This window comes from Schistosoma haematobium, chromosome 7 (genome assembly GCF_000699445.3).
Source record: "Schistosoma haematobium chromosome 7, whole genome shotgun sequence".
In the NCBI taxonomy this organism is placed as follows: Eukaryota; Metazoa; Platyhelminthes; class Trematoda; order Strigeidida; family Schistosomatidae; genus Schistosoma; species Schistosoma haematobium.
In genome coordinates, this window is record NC_067202.1 from 9,903,672 (window position 1) to 9,925,091 (window position 21,420).

The following is a 21,420-nucleotide window of genomic DNA, read 5'->3' on the forward strand; positions in this document are numbered from 1 at the left end:
ATAATTCCAAGTGTCGTAGTCTGTCTATGTAAGATTATTCTTTGACCTGTTTGGTTGTCGGTCTTTATACTTGGTTTGTGACACATGTCTCGTTCGAAGTGTGGAGACCCAATATTGTGGACTTTGGAGTAATGTTTTGGGTACGTGTTAATGTGGAGGAAACAATTCTGGGGCGAGTGTACCAAGTTGTCTTTGCATAAAGTGAAGAGTTGCATTTGTTTCGGCTGCATCCTGAATGTAGTTTCAGATGGCGTCTAAGCTCTCTGTGAAAATAGCCCGAGATTACGTTCTGAGGAGACAATAAGAAGCGAATTTCCATGAAGCACGTAGATTATTTCTGTCAAATGAGGCAGAATGTTCGTGACATAACATTTCGACTGGTTAAGCATTAACCCTTCGTCTACCGCCCATCCCTCTGCCATTATATGGTCTTTTCGGAGCTCGAGTGAATCGTTTTACTTTCTAATGGACGTCCACATATTGCTATCACTTGAGCGTATGACAGTCAGAAAGTTAATTTTATCTAAGAGGTCATCATTTAGAACCAAGCAGAGTAGTTGTACCTAAGGTGATTCTTTGTGAGACTTCAGATGTTCAGAGACCCTACCTCACGAACACACCACACATTGGTGGGATATATCCTGTTCTAGCAGATTATCCAAGTTCCCCACACTATGAGAAGAAATCAATATTCAATATTTTTATGGTGAGTTGTTTTAATTGGATTACTTCCTTGGTGTTATGGTACCCAATAAAGTTCAACGAGGGTAATATAACGTTTGATAGCATCAGTCTTGATGAATCAGATAGTTTCTCGATGTTTGCATATCTGTAGTGGCATTGGACAATAGCCACACAATCCACAAAGCTGTGAACACGAGACTACTCAGAAAATAGATATTCAATATTTAACGCGGAGAAATACCTAACAATGGAGAAGGCGCAGAGAATGAATTGAATGGACTGGGGTTGATCGAGTGGCATGGCTCGGCCATGCAGGCGTGGTCTCTGCTGAATGTTACCTTATATCTTCTATTCATATTAAATATATTGTTCCTTCTCTAGCCTAACCTTGTTCTACATCATGTATTGGTAATTGATACGATACAGTGAGTTGGTTTAGTCGATGGTGTGACTTCCACGTAAGATCTTACAGATTAGGCAGTTATATCATGACAAATCTACAAATTTAGGATTAGGTCTATTATTAGAGCAGTACTAATATCATAGTAGACCATAATTCTACATTGGTGAGCCCAACTAACGAAACGCAACCTATTATTGTTAATCCTTATTTCCACCTTAACCTTCTCAATCGGTTTTTATTTTTGTACATCCACTATTCTAGTGGTCCTTTGATTAATGGTCACATATATTATCGTAATGTTATATCTATTAGTTCACATAACTTACTAGCTCAATCGATAATAAAAGTTGATCATCTATATCAACTAATTAGGTTTGATGGTTCGTTAACAAGCTTTAATAGCATTTACATGCTTCAGCAACATAGACTTGTTTAAACATCAAGCTCCCGCAAATATGACCTGTAAATAGCATAAATATACATTGACTAACAATGCAATCAAGGATTGAATAGTTATCCGGATCTAATTCTTAGTGTTCCTTCACTTAACACCTCATCCTGTTTTAAACTATGCACTATCCTGTAATATCTTTTCTTCCGACCACTGCCTGCCTAATTTCATATTCTCGAGTTCCATTGCCAAACAACAAGGATGACACTTCTCCAAAAACATACGGTGAGTTCCAGCTATAAGTTTTCTGCAATCATAAGTTCATTTTAAATGGCACACACAGTTATCTGGATTCATTCGGTTGTTCTGATCCGAGCGAGTGGCAAAAACGTCAACAGCATCAAGCACCATGGAATTAATTGCCATACTGCATGTTTTATTCTGGATACTTTTGGATCATTACTACTCCTCACGAATGGCTTTATATATGTCGTCCACTGAATAATCTAATTTTCAAAAATAATCCAGGCGAGTTCAACTATTTTACTTAGTGATTTTTTTACTTAACATGTATATGTTTTCCGGTTCCTTTTGCTATATATTTGTAAGTGTCCCTAGGCTAAATGCAGTAACTTCTTATGGAATGTTTATAACGCGTCATATTCCTGCCCGAAGTTTCACAAGCAGTCTAAACTTTAAAATTATTTTCTGGTCATGTTCATTATTTTTAAATCGTCATATACGTCAACAACCTGCATGTTAACCTGGCCCATACATACGTTACACTATATCTCCATGTCTTCTAAATTTAGAAATCATCTGGATCGCCTTTAACATTTATCAATAAACCCATCATAGTCGTTGTTGCGAATCGTATTTGGGTTTATGGATTGGTTTATCATATTAGCAGCCTAAAATGCGAACATAGTTTAGATAATAAGATTAAAAATTTAGGTACTATCAACTGCACTAGTAAAATAACTAAATCCCCAAGAAGCTGTTGGCTAAACAAACGTTTAAAATCAAAACTCCGTAGCCTACTAGAATTAACACTAAACGAATATTTCTGAATTGAAATTTATAATTAAATTAGGCGTCTCGGATTCTTTAACGTTATAAGTTTCTGATGATTTCGAATCACCTAACGCAATAATACCTATTTTTCCACTGACTAATCCTCAATCAACACTATAACTAGTTAAATTTAATAGTTTCAGGATATCGTCATAAAGCATTGTCATAACTTGACAATCACGTAATATGACTGATAAAATTAATGAAACTATTAACGAAATCGGTCAACAAATTGACTTATAATTACCATTAAATGGTGTTGTTTTCTTGGTATCTTCATCCATCACAGATGATTACAGTATGTTTCTCTATCAGTTGCTCATTCAGTAAATATCTCAAAACCTTGTCAGTCTAATTGATGGTTTAGCGACACAATCATGCATGCAAATAATCAGTATAAGCAGTCGAGCAAATCTCCTGCAAACTGAAAACATCAATGTCGAATTTACCACAACACTAACTAGGGTTCAAGCCATTATCATAGACATGAGATGGAAGTGTACTCCCCTTGGTTACAACTTGTGTTCTCCCTGATAATCACATGAGCATCACTTACGGTTAATCATCTTGTAAAAACGTATTTGGCCGAGTACATCTTACAGCACCACATCACTTAGTAATGTGACAGGCTTAACTGATTTCAGTAACTTATAATCACCATATCTCATTTAAATCGTATTCTGCCCGCATACGTGCAACTAACTTGTATGCCCATCAGCCGGCAAGTATGAATAAAAATAAATAGTCTATCGCAGATCAGAACATTGAGTCTAGAGCATGTCTCTTACGAACACACTCATGTTTAACGATTTTTCCTAGCTATCTGTCCAAAATCCATATAATTATCACTCATGTATTTAAATTTTATTCTGATAACCATTCATGTGTATTAGTAGTATTACTAAATTCTATCACGGTCAAGTAAAAATGAGGTTGAGAAAATCTCCTCGTAACTAAATAAACCGTATCAAACTAACTGGAACACTAGTTGGAATTCTTTTCCACGGTATACTTTTGTTCCTTCAGTTAGCCTACTAATACAGATGCAATTGGAATTCAACTCTTATGGACAACTTACCGGCATAATCGTTATCTGATTTCATAATTTAAACCAAAACTAATACCAATATTAACATTTCTACAATATTCATTATTTTAATATTTCTAAACACAAAATAATTACTGCCTGTAAGTTAAGTTATTAACACGCATCGTTTTATTATTATTATTATTATTATTATTATTATTGTAATCCCATTTTTTTATAGTTCAAATAATCTTCAACCAAATTTTCATTTCAAGCATCTTAAGCATGAAGGCAGATATTTTAAAATTATTACATGTATTTCCCGACCAGATGCTGCCGCTTTCTTTTTGACTTATCTTTCAGCTTACCAATACCCGGAGGATTCTTATTATCCTTGGTAACCTCCGGCGCGCGACGATCCCATCCAATTTGGTATCGAACCAACATCACGTTGATTCTGGTGGGAGAGTAGTGTAGTGGCATTGGACAATAGCCGCACAATCCACAAAGCTGTGAACACGAGACTACTCAGAAAATAGATATTCAATATTTAACGCGGAGAAATACCTAACAATGGAGAAGGCGCAGAGAATGAATTGAATGGACTGGGGTTGATCGAGTGGCATGGCTCGGCCATGCAGGCGTGGTCTCTGCTGAATGTTACCTTATATCTTCTATTCATATTAAATATATTGTTCCTTCTCTAGCCTAACCTTGTTCTACATCATGTATTGGTAATTGATACGATACAGTGAGTTGGTTTAGTCGATGGTGTGACTTCCACGTAAGATCTTACAGATTGGGCAGTTATATCATGACAAATCTACAAATTTAGGATTAGGTCTATTATTAGAGCAGTGCTAATATCATAGTAGACCATAATTCTACATATCTTTAATTTAAGTGGACCCATTTACCTCAAGTGCTAGGGTTGCAAGAACCAGTAGCCGCCACGTTACCGCGCAATCGATTGGTAGTTGTAGTGTGAAAAACTAGGAAAGTAGACTGAAGAGTACTCAAGAGAAGATGACGGTCAGAATAAGTAAATGAATTGATATGGGCAACTAGACGCATGAAAATAACAGCTAAACGAAGCTGACTATGAACAAAGTGGGTAGAATAGGTTGATGATAATCACAGTATTATTAAAATAGATTAGTAATTGTGGATAATTTGCGGGACAGCAATCAGATAGGAAAGTAGGTACTAAATGTCTTTCCACGCTCTGGGATAAAACTAGCCCCCATTACAAGAGTAAGATGACCAAGATTGAGTGTATGGACGATAGCCAAACCTTCTTTGAGGGTTATCTACCGAGGAAACCGTTGTCATATTAGCTGGAAGAACATTCGGGATAGAACCGGCCTATTGTGAGAAAGCGTTTGATCTTGCCAGAGTGTTTGCACTTTGATGTGGAACCTTCCGACAATTATCTTGTGGCGTGCGATAGTGGGTGTCAGGGAAAACTTTTGTGTCCCGGTGACCTGGGTTACCTAGTATGTGGTACACCACTATCAGATCTTTTCATTCTCCTAATTTTCAAGGCGAAGCCGTCTCTGTGACTCAAAGTGCTAGGAATTATTCTCGGGTCAGAGTTTTAAGCTATCTTCAGATATATTGTGGAGTTCTATGTACTTCGGCCACACCCGTAGTATAGTTTACGCTAATATCGTACCATGTGGAGACAACAGGAATTGGATATTCATGAAGGATACAAGTTGTTTGTGTCACATGAGGTTGGGTGTTCACAACTTGATGTTCAGTCAGGCATAAATTTAAACGATTGTCTTCCGCCCATTTCTCCAGCGACATGAAAATTCTCTAAGACTCACGTGAGTCCTCTTCAGATCCCACGAAACTTCAGAATTTCACGTTATCAGCATAGATGGTAGCTGGTCAGCCTATTCAAAGAAAACTAGGAAAGGAAAAGGCTCCATGTGAGATCTCCAGTTTGAATAGCCCCTGTTTATCCTTGTGTGAAACATTTGACTCTCCAAATAACTTCGGAGGCAGAAAAGAAGTGAGGCGGCAAAGCCTATCTTGACGACCTTTGTGAGACTGGTCATAAACAGGTTGGATACTTCTTATATCTCTTTTCAGATCAATAATTTCGCTGTGCTTCTAGTAGATTTGTTGCACTCAAATTTTAAACTTGCTTGCTTGTAACTGTGACACCGTACGTCTTCGGTTTCACGCTGCTGTTTTGGTATTTTAGAAATTATGCTTCTGAAACCCTAACATTGAAGGCTTGTTGTGTAGTTGTTATAATCATTATTAGAAAAATCTATCTGGTTTTTTGGATTGAGTTTTTAATTGTATTCGTTGATTTCATTGAGTCACGTCTGAATATATTTGAATTTCTTTTGTTATAGCTGTCTGTTTGGAACGGAGATATACTATGGAAAAAAGGAGCGAAATACCATAGGATGATTCCGCATGATTTATTTGGAACAAAATGTCTGGTTGCTCGTGAACGAGTTAGAGGTTTATTCATCCATAAACCTGTTGCATACACAGCTGATTGCTTGACCGAATTTGTGGTCAGACTACGTAATATATCTAAAACATTGGAGCTTGTGAGATATCTGGTCGATATGAATTCAATAAACAATTGGGAAACAACTGTCACACCTACCATTGTATTTACAGAACAAGTGGGCAGAAGTTGACAGCATGACCATAATGGCCGTCAACGTGCCCAACTCTGAATAATTAACTACCTTCATAGAAGGGGGCCATGTTTGTTGTAGCGCCGTATGATAGGCTGGCACAACGTAGTTAGAAGACTAGTAGAACATATTATGAAGGTCAAGCTAATAGTAGAGCATGCATTAATGTGGTAAGTGGCGAGTTTTGCCAAGGTTATCATAAGGTGTAAGATTTTACAGAGTAATCAAAAGTGAACATTCTGTAGGGAGACAGAAAGTAACAAGATATGGTCTTTGTTATCTGTGTTTCTGAAAGGGTCATATAACTAGATCATATGACTCGGCCTTAAACTGTGGCTTTAACAACTGCAAGTTTCAACCCATTTGATGCCACAAATTGGTAATAATTATAACCATGTAGTGAGTTTAGCAAGGGATTTGAACTCCTCAAAGATTTATTTGGGCATTATTCTAGTCAAGATATTTGGCACCAAAAGATGTTTCGAAACTCATTCCCCTTTAGATAGCGGTTCTGACACCTCCCTCGTTTGTGAAGAAATAACTAATCAGTTGGGTCTCGAAGGCAAATAAGCCTTGAGAAATACAACAGATGTAAATGACACTTCTTGAGAGTGTTTGGGAGTAAATTTAGAGGTATTTTCTTTGGGCGATAGTGGATCTACACAGATCAGTAGAGGTTATACGACGAAGTGGCTACCGGCCGACAGTGTAAGACCCCTAATCAAACAACTGTCGAGACACTGGAAGCATCTAAAGCATACAACTTTTCCGGGGTTGTGAAACAATCGACAATGGACCTTCAATGGATGTGACGTTCCAGATGCACACTACTTTTGGGAACAACGTTTGGTTTCAGTAAGCAACTCAGTTGGAGGATTACTGGTCCTTGAAGAACAAATAAATCAGTACAGCAAGTTGAGCGGGAGGGTTGTTTTCTAAACCAATCAGAAGTGGCTTAATGAAAAGGTTAGTCGATAGCAACCAGAAGTGACACAAAGAACAAACGCATCTCATAGGCTAAGAAATGGATCAACTTCATAGGATTAGAATGGTGTATATACGGATGAGTATTTGTATGTTTTATTCGGTAGTCTAGTACACTTTCTTGCTCATATAACGGTTGGAGGTTAGCGTGTAACACACCGTGTTTCAGTATCACATTTGGACATGGCCCGTCACAACATATGTGACATCACCTATTTAGTGACATACGCCTGTTATTCCTCATGCTGGAGCCTAGTTCGATGACTAGGATTCTTGGGTCATCTATGTTATAGGCTTTCGTTTCCAGTTGTTTCCGACTGCTATGCATTTTTTTTAATGTTTAACTCCGATTCCCAACCCAGTGTTACTTGGTTTTCCTCTTTTGCCTTTGTCCTCAGAATCATAAGTTAGGGATTGTATTGTGTTGTGATTAGATCGTTTCTGTAATGTCATATCAGCCTTCAGCGTTTTTTCCCATGTTCCTCTTTATCGGGAGGCTGGCTTGTCCTCTTCCATAGTAAGATGTTGCTGATGGTGTCCAGTATGCAGACATTGAATATCTTGCGTAGACAATTGTTTGTACATGTACTTTTTGAACGATGGCTGTAGTAGTTCTCCAAGTTTCATATCCGTACAGCAGAACTGTCTTGATATTCTTATTAAAGATTCTAAATTTGATGTTAGCTCAAAGTATGTGAAATTAATGTCAAGCAAAGGTTTATAAGATTTAAATATTGGCCAACACCTATACATGAATAAGCTTTACGTTTTCGGGTGCGGTATCACAACTAGTTACAGTGTCTGTAGGCAGTTAAAACCCCTTTATCAATATACAAACGGCCTGGTCACCCATACTATTACAGTTATGACGAGTTTGAAGACAAATATTTGTAACAACAAGCATTTTGATTATACTTGCTGGTTGTTCATTGAGAACTAAAATCGTCACTGGCTGGAATACAATACAATGCAAAGTAATAACCACCAGTTATTTTGAAAATGCCAGTATCAAAAATTAATGGTGCTACTTACATGTTTAGGAATTATATGGTTAAATACAGGAAGTTCTATATAAACCAGATGGGTTGAGGATGTTATATTATGCAATAAAGATACTGTAGTAGATAAACAGCGTTACCAGATTCAGTACAGGCAAAATAACAAAATCTGCGTTGCATGATTTGATAACTAGACACATTTGGCAATGGCAGTAAAACATCGGTAGAATTTTGAGACTAAATGGTTTAAAACGCAAATAATCGGACAGTTGAGGTTTTCAATTATTTTATTTCGACATCTGCCTTGTATTCAGAATCGTGTTTTTGAACGTGCCATCCACAGAACTGCAACATAATATATAGAAGAGAAAATAATGCTTACCTAACAAAATAGGATGTTGTCAAATAAGTGGTGTAAAATGTGATCGAAAAACGAACCCACCAATAGTAAATTGAAACGCCCACCACTACACTAACTTTTCTTAACCTTGTATGACTGTGTCCTATTTATTCACCAATCACAATTCGATGTTTATTATAAAACAATATTTGCACTGTTGACTCATTTTCCTACTCTCTAGCTACTGTTCGGTACGTTATTTATGTCTCCGTTTTTCCCTGAGTTTATAGACTGTACTTTTGTTTTGTACACTAACAGTGTTAATTTACGTTTTAGAAACAGATAAAGTCTATCGAGCCAAATTGCTTACTTGTTCTGACTTTGGCTGAACCAAGACTCTGTATTCGACAGTCTAGGGACTAGCTTAGAGTTGAATCTGTAGGAAATTGCTTCCTACAAGTGGTAAAAGTAATACTTCGGTAAAATCACATTAAAAGGTAGTCACTCAATACAAAGATAGCAAACTGGAATATTTAGACTTGTCCATTCATTGAAAGTATGTGAAAATACACGATTCATTGATAATTCAGCCCGGACTTGCACATCATTAACGAAACTGATCCCTTATCTATGTTTTGATGATTCATTGAGAATATCTCCACACACGCATACAACGAGTATGCGAAGTCTACAAAGCAACAGATCCACTCTTATTTTACGCGCTGAAATTCATGAAATGGCTCCTGGAAGTCATCCCGAAACAACAAAAGTTTGTTTAACATCAGCCTTTAGACTTTTCACCTATATCAACTGAAACATTTGGGGAACTAGGGGCTTGGCAATTAACGCTAGACATTTTTCTGCCGACGTGAACAAACGGTCCCTAGAATTCCATGTCACTGTGTTTACTGGTGTTTCGTTATTTTTGGGACTTAATACGATCTTCAACGAAGCGGGTATAAAAGCAGTTTTTCAATGGACAAACACCCCAAAGCAACTCGAATGTTTAAACAAAAAAAGAAGAGTAAGACACTTGAAATTATTAATAGAGACGTTCTAGATTTTCATATGTTAACGGACAATTTAATTGTACAAAAACTACGGATTTGTGCAGCTTAACACACGCTCAACTGACCTCGAGCACTGAAAATACGAAATTTCCCCCTAATTGAAGTCACTCAAGGTCCATGAAGTTTTCATGCTTACAAGCCCAGTTTGCTGAGTCTGTATTAACGAGACATTAACGAGCATGAGAGCTAACTCATCACTTTAATCCGACGTCATAGACATGCCGAGATACAAGCACTCAAAAAGGTCAATAAAAGTCAATAAAGTAACAATCAGTAGGCACGGCGTATCTGTGCCTCGCAGGCGTGTTCACTCTACGTATCCTCTGGATCTTCATTTTAGACATATTCTGTTCCCAGTCTAAATATTTCCCTCAAGGGTTATCACAAGTATTGCTGACTGTGATGGCAGGACGAGTCAGTATGGACAATGGTGTGACTCTGGCATATGATTTTATAGATTAAACAGCCATATCATATCAAGTTCACACCCTTGGGCTAGGTTGATTATTATTGTAGCCTGGATAATCGGTCTTTTACCGGACTTTACATAAATCATATACCATCTCTTAAGGATAATTGGTTCAGCGAATCGGACAGTAATAATGAGCAATATAGTCTCTTAATATGTCATGAATCAAAGTCAAAATGCTAGGTAGTACAGAAGTAACTGTGTAATTAACAACATCTGTTACACCAAAAGTTTATTCAGAAACTATAAACAATGTAATATTATTGGCAGATAGACGAAAGTAAAACCGAAATCCATGTAAATACATGTGTAGCGTGGCGTCGAGTCGAGATTGACTATGAACACCGCTACCAAGAAACACGTGCCAAGTAAACCAGAAGGCAGAGGTTGAACGTAACCAGATTTATTTCGTTGGCGATCTCGTGGTACTGAACGAATACCAAGATCGTGCCAAGGGATGGTACAAATTGAAGCAGGAGAAAGGAGTACGTGAGAACAATACCAAAAACCGCGAAACAATGATGGAAGGTAATGGAAGCACAAAATGGCTGTAATTAGCACAGTTAAACAAAAGCACGTTAAAACAAGCACTGGTACAGTTGGTTATAATAATAATTGTTTTTATCAAACCAGTCGTGTTCTCGTGATAAAAGTGAGTCACTACACATGTATCGACCGAAGAAACGATACGTACAAAAGAAAATAAGGGAATAATCTTAGGAAAAGACATACATTTAAAGATTTTTTTACCGATTCGTACTGGAACATATAAAGTGAATTCTACACAGGGATTTTCTTCTGGCGACTCCGTGTATTCACATAGGGCACACTTAAGTTATTCATTCAAGATATGCGTTGCTGTTATGCTCGATGACCAGGGAGAAACGAATTAAATAAGAACTAAATTACAAATGTTCCTGAAAGTATATTTATATACTTGAATGTATTAGGATGTGCAGTCGTAGTAAACAATCAAAGTGTAATAAAACTGAGTGTACACAAGTGGCCTGGAATCACAGTGTAATAACACAAGAAGTAGACTCCTTTGTAAGTAGATTGGGTTTATGCTTATACTAGCACCTAGAATCACCAGTAATTGTATTAGAATGGAAATAACTCTGGGAACATATTGTCCAGCAATTGCATTTTAGTGAAACAAATCCAGGACTGCATTAACTCGGGCTAACCTGCATTGTATTGAAATTGATTCAGAATGAACGAAGTGTCAATTAGTCAATATGTCTCAGGTATTTATACAACAATATAGTAGTGGAATGTGATTAAGGGATGGATGGATAGATAGACATACAACCAAACAAAGGGAAATCGCAAGGATTTACGCATGAGGTTTTCGAGTTAACCATACAAATGAAAACAAGTCAACCTATAGGAAAGAATTAATGCACTTGACAGATATATGCTCAGTCAGATATCATTTTTAAAAATGTGTGTACAATTATGCGGATTTTGCATGTCTGTTATAAATACCTCAAGGTGTTTTTATAAATATGATTACCGAACAAAATAAGGATAAACATCATTATAAATATAACACACACCATTCAAAGTGAACCATCATTGTAGATCATGCAAATGGTCGTAAAAGTTTGAAGACTAAAATAAGCATTTGCTAATACAAAGGAAGTAAACGGAAAGTATTCTAAGTAAGAGAGTGAATGTAAACAGTTAGTTAAATAGCGGTTAAGCAATGGCTAATCATCTTTTTCTGAAAAAGCCACTATGATATCTTAATGAGACGGTGAATCTATTGGATTCATATTTACCCTTGTTTAATGGATATGAAAAGGCTTTAAGGTGGCTGTATTAGGTTTACTACCAAAGGCCTAAACAAATAGAGCATGAGTGTTATTTAAACACAGACATTTTAGCAATTAGTACGGGATGATAGGAAATATAGTGACCATTAAAAAAATAAAGAGACAGAAAACACTTTAACTACAATGGTTTAATCCTAATAGACTATCGGCTAGCATCCAACTGCCTAACTAAGACTGCTACAAAACTATATATATATATATATATATATATATATATATATATATATATATATATATGAGGCGAATAACTCTCGTTGCTAGACAGGAATATCTTTAATATTTGACCGTTTGGTTAAACATCACTTTAAGGCTAGAACACGACAATAATGAAAAAAATAATAATGCATTATAGGAAACTCAGTAATTAACATACAGAATTTTTCAACTTTATTTTCCACACACTTGACACGATTGATGATCACTGGTAGGAAGAGAATGATATGACTCCCAGCCTTATCAAACCAAAATCGACCAGAAAAATGCGGAGTAAAGCTCGTGTAGTTATCCGGACAACGCAATTGAAACTGGATGCAATACCGTAATGTCGCAACATAATGCTACCAGGCAATTAAGGTTTATAGACGGTTAGATAAAAAGGTTTACTTCATTTATAGTCACTTTTCTAAACACTAAGTAGCGAAAAATCTCAGTCAACCACTGTGAAATAATGACTAATTCAGTAATGAACAATGGCTGTTCAATGGGTGGGATCTGACTTGACCGAACATTCTAGGTGGTCGATGTCATCGATAGAGGACAAACTGTAGAATTGATTAGTGAAAACACTGTCAAAATATGTGCAGACTGAAGTGACATATTTTTTAATGTCATATAAGGTAGCTAAAAAAGCTGAATGTGAACAGTTATATAAGAACCAGTGCGTGAGAAAGGTAACACTGTTGGTGTAAGTGAAACTACAAGAAGAATTGACAACACTAAAAATGGTCAGCTAGCGATAAAAATGTATGATCATTGTTTTGAACAACAGAGTAGTACGAGTGAGGTTTAAAGGATGAATGCTGTCGTTTTCTAGTCTTGATGTGACAAAAAGTAATATTTGCTTATCCATCTTTATAACGTCCTCCTCCATTTGACTATCAAAGGAATCTGACTTACGTCTAAAGATATAGATAGTTCATTTACATCTGTACTGTGGCGTCGAGTCGCGGTTAACCGTTTTTCGACCAATCAAGGCTGTTTATGAGTCCGTGATAACAGCGGAATTGGTTACATCAATAAACAATAGAAATGTTCAAATTGATGATTTTCTTTATGGGGTTTGATCTCGTCCCTTACACATAGTGGAAACCAAGTATTTCTAAATGATAAACCAAGTCTTTGTATTCATAAAAAATTCGTAACACCCTTATCTTTTCTCTGGCTGAATCAGCCTTAATAAATAATTTTATTTATTGCTAATTTCCCTACTCTTTGTTCGTTTACTCTTCCTCGCCGTTTTTTACAGATATAAGCTCCACTGTCCAGTTAACTGGGCATTTACTAAGTGATTCTATAATTTTTAGTCAATATTATTTTTGTGTCTACTTTTTCGAGTCACCGACCTACTTCTTGCTATGAGTCAGTGATTTAAGCCTTTATTATTTTTGTCACGACTAGTACACCTGTGATTACACAAACAATTTGTACTTTTTACTCATTAGTTATTAATGTAGTCAATTCCACTATTATCACAAACTCATAAACGGCCTTGATTGGTTAAATAACTACATAAATGTAAATAAGTATTCTTGTATATTAGAATAAAGCCTGATGAAAATGTAGTTGAAAATAATATTTTTCGTTTATATGTTATGTTATGTTGTTCTTATTCGTAAAATGGGAATTTTTAAGATAGTATTTACTATGATGAGGAGATTTATATTCATTTCATTACTCGATGAAAACTCTCATGTAGTGGTTTTAGAGGTTTTTGACTGTATCAACACGAATAATAGCAAATCAGCATATGCATGGGTGCTTATTTGTATGGTCGCGATTAGTGTGTATGCTCACAAGAACCAGCTTTAATTGCCCAGTAGCATGTGGCAAATATATGGTGAGTCCAAATAAATCACTGTAAGATTCTCTTCGAAAGTGTTGTATCTGAAAATCCCTCCACATACACACTGTTGTAATTTATTTCCCTTGATTCCTTCAGATGAACATTTTGTTGAGCTTCTAACTTCATTTAAGATGGCACTATTTGTATTTTACTGCAGTTTTTGTTTTTCTTACGCCTTCACTGAGTTTCCATGTTTTCTCTGAACTACATCTATGTTGTTTTAGTCAAAATTTAGTCTTGGGGCCAACATATTGATCATACCCCCTTCTTGGTTGCGTTGCTTGCATTGAGTAGAATTGTGTATGTTTGATTGTGAACGGAAGCACTGTTCCAGAATTGGGAACACTCCACGTTATGACGAACTGTATGTGATCTACCCAAAAGTGATAGGACAACATTTATTTGTTGCACTTGGTAGTTCTCTTATCAATTTGGTTATTTATTGTAAGTTAGATTTGACTACTCCGCCTGGAGCCCCTTTGGGGCTGCTGCCAGTTCCAAGTCCGGATAATGGACGAGGGTTGGGCATGAGGTTAGCGACTCCATCCCGTAGAAGACTAAATCGCTAAAAAAGAGCTAACCAGAAAAAGTAGTATTTGACCTCTGACAGCAATTATTGTCTGAATAACTGGGTGATAATATTTGTCTCGGTAATAATGTACGTTTAAATCTATAATGAAATTTAGAACCGTCATTTATTACCTTGTTTTGGTTTCAGCTGGGAGATAGCACTTACGTAGACTAACCTAGACCGTTATTCATCATTCCAAACGTATTTAGTTTGGAAGTTACAATCGCTACTCGTTTAATATCTTCCATTGACTGGTTACTCGAATGTAACTACGTTTGCACTGTAATCCAACTGTTGTACGTCTGATGTCATTTTTAATAAGAGACTAGATTTCGCTAAGAAGAACTAGTGAGAGTAAATCATTTTTGTTCCTTGTATCAGCTTATGATATGAGCTAGCTTTTCTGTTGGTGATGGAATCTTTCAGCTAAACGATTCGCTGCTAAGTGATTGGATTTTGTAGTATTATTGGACACTCTTAGGGGTGGAATGAGTTGTAAACTCTAAAACTAAAACCACATTCCGAAGCTCACTTAATTTATTGAATTCATGGTCTGGTTCAGGTAGAAATGAGAGCCTAGGATAATGAAAAATTTACATAGAAAGATATGACCATAGCTCACACTAAGCACCAAGAAACTGATGAAACTTCATGGCATTAAACGGTGGAAGGTACTTCCAGACGAAGTTAATCAACAAAATGCAAACCAACACGAGGTAGGTTCATGACTCAACGGAAGCCGACAAAATAAGATGCATGCAACATCTCATACAACAGAGTCAGCGACCTCACTAACCTAAAAATAATAAACATATCCAACCTTTATTTCTGTTCACAAATAAATTAGAGCATAAACAAGGAGAAAACACTACCGTTCCGATACCAGCTGAAAGCTTGAGAAATATACTATCACTTGAGAATAGTATCAAGGAAACTATTATCAATGCGATTATTACAGCTCCCAGGATTTAGAAACATCTACCCAGTAGTCCTGAAGTAGCATCAAAACCTGTTTAGGCAATCAGAAGCACATCTGTGGCTCACGAACGAGTAAAAATGGAAAATTTCCTCGTTTCCATAGTATATCTCCTTTCCACACAGTCAGTTATAACAAGTCAAATTCAAATAAATTCAGACGTAACTCAATGAAATCAAAGAATACAATTAAAAATTCAATCCAAACCAAATCTAAAATGAAGAACATTCATGTTACGTCAAAATTTTACTTTAGTTCGTTATTGAAGTATGGTCGATTGACACACTCGTAACTTACGACGCAAATAACGATTGAATAAAATTACAGTTCAGGTGCCAAAAGTTTATTCGTAGATCACATGTAGTCAATAAGATAGATTGTTTAAATGGTGATTATAACAATTACACAACAAGCCTTCAATGTTAGGGTTTCAGAAGCACAATTTCTAAAATACCAAAACAGCAGCGTGAAACCGAAGACGTACGAGGTCAAAGTTACAGACAAACAAGTTTAAAATTTGAGTACAACAAATGTGCACAGGAATAACATTCCTTTCACTTGTCTTCCGTATTCTCATTTGCGACTTGGGAGTGTTCTAGCGTCGAGTTCTCAAGTTATATGCGGCATATTTGGAATCTAAGCTCTAGATTTAACAAGTAGTTCCTTGAGAGTTGCATAGGGAAGCGAAATAGACTTGTCTGGGAATATCAAAGTTTTTAGTAAGCTTTGGGTATAATTTCCGACGAATATTTGGAAATAAGCCCCAATTTTATCATCTTTAACATCTTTTCTGATCATACTCCGGATTTCAAACCTTTCATTTAAACTTCGATAGCTTCAGAATTTGAATTTTTATACAGCTGTCCAATCGCAGGCATCATCACAACACCAGTATGATAATTAGGAATGTTTGAGTCAATGCTATGACCAGGAATTCCACATAAAATAGTGAAATTTAGGAAGGGTAGAACTAGATTAGCACAAATGAACGTATTATATATGGAATTCGTAATCAGCGGGCAATCAAGTACGAAGGACTCATTAGTTCATACAAATGCCACAGATCACCGGGTAAGTAATAGTGAGGTTGGACACTAGGGTATTAGGGAATGATGGTAAATCAGTTGATCAGGTTGTGAATTTAAATCGACTGAGACGGTTGTGCCACGTATTACGCATACTCAACTACTGATCACAGCGGAACGCAATGCTGACTAGTGTTTGAGACGGATGGAAGAAAGTTACGGACGGCCAAACCAAAACATAACATCAGTCCATAAGATCACCAATTTTTGATCTGAGACATGTTGGTAGATACAGATTACTTGGTTGGGGTCCGCGTAACTATGTTAATCAATTGTTGGAGACTCTGGGTGATATGGCTCAGAATCGACCACAATGGTGTAGATGTATACACTGTTTTTCTTCCCATAAACTGAGATTAAAATTACTTTATACCTTTCTTCCTACGAACTAATTCTTTCTCCCAGCATTATATTCTTATATGCAATCTTTATTTATATATTACTAGCATTGAAAGAACTGCTTCTATGAATTAGGTTATTATCTTGTTGTGCTAATGAGGTGTGACAACTTGGACCGATGCATATGTGTGCCTGATCCTACGCTGTAGATGACTGACTCTGGACTTGAACTAGGGCAATAGGGAAAAGGGGAGAATCATGAGTAAAAGCTTTGCTCAAGGTTAATCTACGTGCAGAAGGCGAGTGAATTTATAGCTTTTTTTAAGATTATCTTGATCTTCGAGAAACATATCAAACCTAGTTCTTGTTAGAGGCATTAGATGTATCTGTGAAGGCTAAGCCAGAAGCCTTGAGAGTTACAAACAGGAAAACTTCCGACCTGACTGACAGGTTCTCAGAAATTTTTCGGGACAGTGTTTTGGCCGAGACACTAGTCGGATGTTTCCTCAGTAACTACGGCCGTAACATAAAAATGGGCTATCTTCCTGTCCATACACTATTCTAAGTTTGTATAATACTCAACTTTCTTCGACCGGCAAGGTCGCTGCATTATGCGAACAGGCTCTCTTTAGAACTTGTCAATCATTAGGTTTCGACTGTTTCTTCAACCAATGTACACCAAAAACACTGGACGGCAAAAAATATATCTGGTTCAATATTACCATTTTGGATTCTACTTGTACTTAAATGCTGTTCAGCTTGAAAATTACAATTTCTTGTGTTATTTCAAAAATAACCTCCTGAGTAAAAACGAAAAAAGAACTCAATGTTTCAGGCCACAAGCCGTTTAAGTAAGACAAAACAAACTTCTTTGACGTCATACACATAATTATGAAGATGCATGGTTTAAATCGCGAATGTCCTGTTTTTACATTGTGTATTTCATTTGTTTCGAAAAGTGGACTTTATTTGCAGACGTTTCATGATATGGTCAAAGAGGTATCATTGAAAATGATCAACCATAATATTTTGCTTTTGTTAGAATTACGGAGAATAGAATTTCTTATACTCATCAGGCTTGATTAATTAAATAGTGATAACTACTTTAGTGTACACACCACTAATTATTTTACGTGATATATGGACACCAGTCAATTAATAAAATGGGCTTGTAACAGAAATATAGTTAAGTAACGGCTACCTAGATTTTGAAGTTCAATAAGATGTATCGCTTAGCAATTATAGAAGAATTAAATAGTTTACATCACTTTAAGGGTTGAGTCAGATTAGATCATAGATGAGTAATAACAAATCTTAAGTGTGTGAAACAACGAGTATCTAAGTGGATATGGCATACAAAAAGTAAAACAATAGTTACAATAATGACATTTCACTTGAATGTGTCTGCAGCAACTTTTTGTACAAGAATTTTCAACTTGACATTCGAATATCAAACCAACTTGATTGCTAAGTGTATATTTTATGACACATATCTCAACGAAGGATATTCTTTCCAATGGACTCTTATGAGATTCTACGGTTATATATCCAAACTATTGATTCAGCAGGGGGGCCAAATAGTGAACTAATACATCGTTTACAAATATACCATGTGAATTTAAGATTGCATATATTGCATGTCAACATACAAAAAGTGGGTTATAACAGAACTTTGACTCACCGTACCTTCTGCAAAAATTTTCCACCACTCATTTTTTTTTTTACAGAGTCTGCATATTCATCCTTTTATCTCTACGCAAATACAATTAAATTGACTTTTTATCCGAATATTTTGTTAACGCTTTTATTAGAACAACACATGTAAGTGAACAATATTGTTTTAAATTAAATATTCATCAGGCTTTAATCTAACGTGCATAAATATTTATGTGAAAATATGAAGCCAAATGAGATAATTCACTAATCAATGATAACAATGAAATAGATTGCATTTTAATGGCCCGAGATCTGACTCCAATTAGATCATATATTGATCGCTATTGAATGATTGCTATCGAAATATATATGATGGCTATCCTCGGTTGAGGTTAAGCATGGAGTTAGCGACCCCATCCCGTAGAAAACTAACTCGCTAAAAAAACGATAACCAGAAAAAATTATTCAAACCTTTTAAACTCTGCCCTGGCAGTCAGAAAATCTTCATTTAGAAGAACTATGACGCCTCATGATGAAAGCCGAATTCCTTCGGAAGTCACGAGGCCGATGCCCCTTCTGACAACCAGAGCAACCATATATTTAGGTACATGGAATACTCGTACAATGTGGGAGACCGGGAGAGTATTCCAAATTGCTGCAGAAATGAGAAGATACAACCTGGAGGTGCTCGGGATCAGTGAAACACATTGGACGCAAGTTGGACAACAACGACTAGCTTCAGAGGAGCTTCTGCTATACTCCGGCCATGATGAAGAAAATGCCCCCCACACACAAGGAGTTGCATTGATGCTGTTCAAACAAGCACAAAATGCACTTATAGGATGGGAATCTCATGAACCAAGGATCACCAAAGCCTCCTTCAAAACAAAGAAAGAGGGCATTACAATGAACGTCATCTAATGCTATGCGCCTACCAACGACTACAATGAAGACGCTAAAGATCAATTCTACGATAGGCTGCAGTCAATCATCGAGAAGTGCCCAACAATGGACCTGACCATTCTGATGGGAGATTTCAATGCCAAGGTTGGAACGGACAACACTGGATATGAAGACATCATGGGACGACACGGATTGCGAGAAAGGAACGAAAATGGTGAGAGATTTGCAAACCTATGTGCATTCAATAAACTGGTCATAGGCGGCACCATATTCCCACATAAACGCATACACAAAACCACATGGACTTCACCGGATCACACTACACAAAACCAAATCGACCATATGTACATCAACAAAAAGTTCAAGAGGACGATGGGGGGCGTGCGAACCAAGAGAGGAGCTGATATAGCATCAGATCATCACTTGCTGGTCGCCAAGATGAAATTGAAACTCAAGGAGTACTGGACAATGGGGCGGACAACATCACAAAAGTTCAATACGGCCTTTCTTCAGGATACTGACAAACTCAACAAATTCAAGATAGTCCTCAGCAATAAGTTCCAGGCCTTTCATGATCTACTCAATGGAGAAGACACTACTATGGAGAGCAACTGGAAGTGGATCAATCACTTCACCATGCCATGAGGTTCTGGGCCACAAGAAGCACCATCACAAGAAATGGACCACTGTTGATACACTGGATAAGATTCAAGAAAGGAGTAACAAGAAAGCAGCAATTAATACCAGCCGAACAATAGCAGAAAAAGCCTAGGCACAAGCTGAATACACAGAAAAAACAAGCAAGTGAAGAAGAGCATCAGAACTGATAGGCGTAAATATGTGGAAGATTTAGCAACGACGGCGGAAAAGGCTGCAAGAGAAGGAAACATGAGACAATTGTATGATATAACAAAGAAAGTCGCTGGAAATTATCGTAAACCAGAACGACCAGTGAAGAACAAGCAAGGCGAAGTAATCACCAATATTTAAGAACAGCGAAACAGGTGGGTAGAACACTTCAAAGAACTCTTGAATCGACCAGCCCCACTGAACCCACCCAACATTGAAGCAGCATCCACGGACCTCCCAATAGATGTTGGCCCACCAACAATTGAAGAGATAAGCATGGCCATCAGACAAATCAAGAGTGGCAAAGCAGCAAAACCAGACAACATTCCAGCAGAGGCACTGAAAGCAGATGTAGCGGCAACTGAAAGGATACTCCACATTATCTTCAGCAAGATTTGGGATGAGGAACAAGTACCAACAGACTGAAAAGAAGGACTTCTGATCAAAACACCAAAGAAAGGCGATCTCAGCAAGTGTGATAACTACAGGGGCATCACTCTTCTCTCAATACCGGGAAAAGTTTTCAACAGGGTTTTGCTAAACAGGATGAAGGACTGCGTAGACGCCCAACTTCGTGACCAACAGGCAGGATTCCGTAAGGATAGATCGTGTACAGACCAAATCGCAACTCTACGGATCATTGTGGAACAATCAATTGAATGGAATTCATCACTCTACATCAACTTCATTGACTACGAAAAAGCATTTGACAGCGTGGACAGAACAACACTATGGAAGCTTCTTCGATACTACGGCTTACTCTCACACTTTCTCTTTCTCCTGGTGATCGACTAGATCATGAAGACGTCAACACCTGAAGGGAAACGCGGGATACAGTGGACATCTAGGATACGGCTGGACGATCTAGACTTCGCAGATGATCTGGCCCTCCTATCGCAATCACAACAACAAATGCAGGAGAAGACGACCAGTGTAGCAGCAGTAGGTCTCAATATACACAAAGGGAAAAGCAAGATTCTCCGATACAACACAGCATGCACCAATCCAGTCACAATTGACGAAGATTTGGAA

General features: G+C 37.1%; 1 protein-coding gene across 1 annotated transcript in view; it reads right to left on the reverse strand.

The window, feature by feature from the left end:
- The window catches only part of MS3_00009572 (uncharacterized protein), a gene marked incomplete at its 3' end in the record, with an annotated part of 28,812 nt that extends 13,794 nt beyond the window's left edge, over positions 1-15,018 (reverse strand). The window contains exon 1 of the mRNA XM_012943562.3: positions 14,756-15,018. Coding sequence (XP_012799016.2) covers positions 14,756-14,828 — 73 coding nt within the window. The 5' untranslated portion in view covers positions 14,829-15,018. The remainder of the gene's footprint in view (positions 1-14,755) is intronic.
- Positions 15,019-21,420: the final 6,402 nt, after the last annotated feature.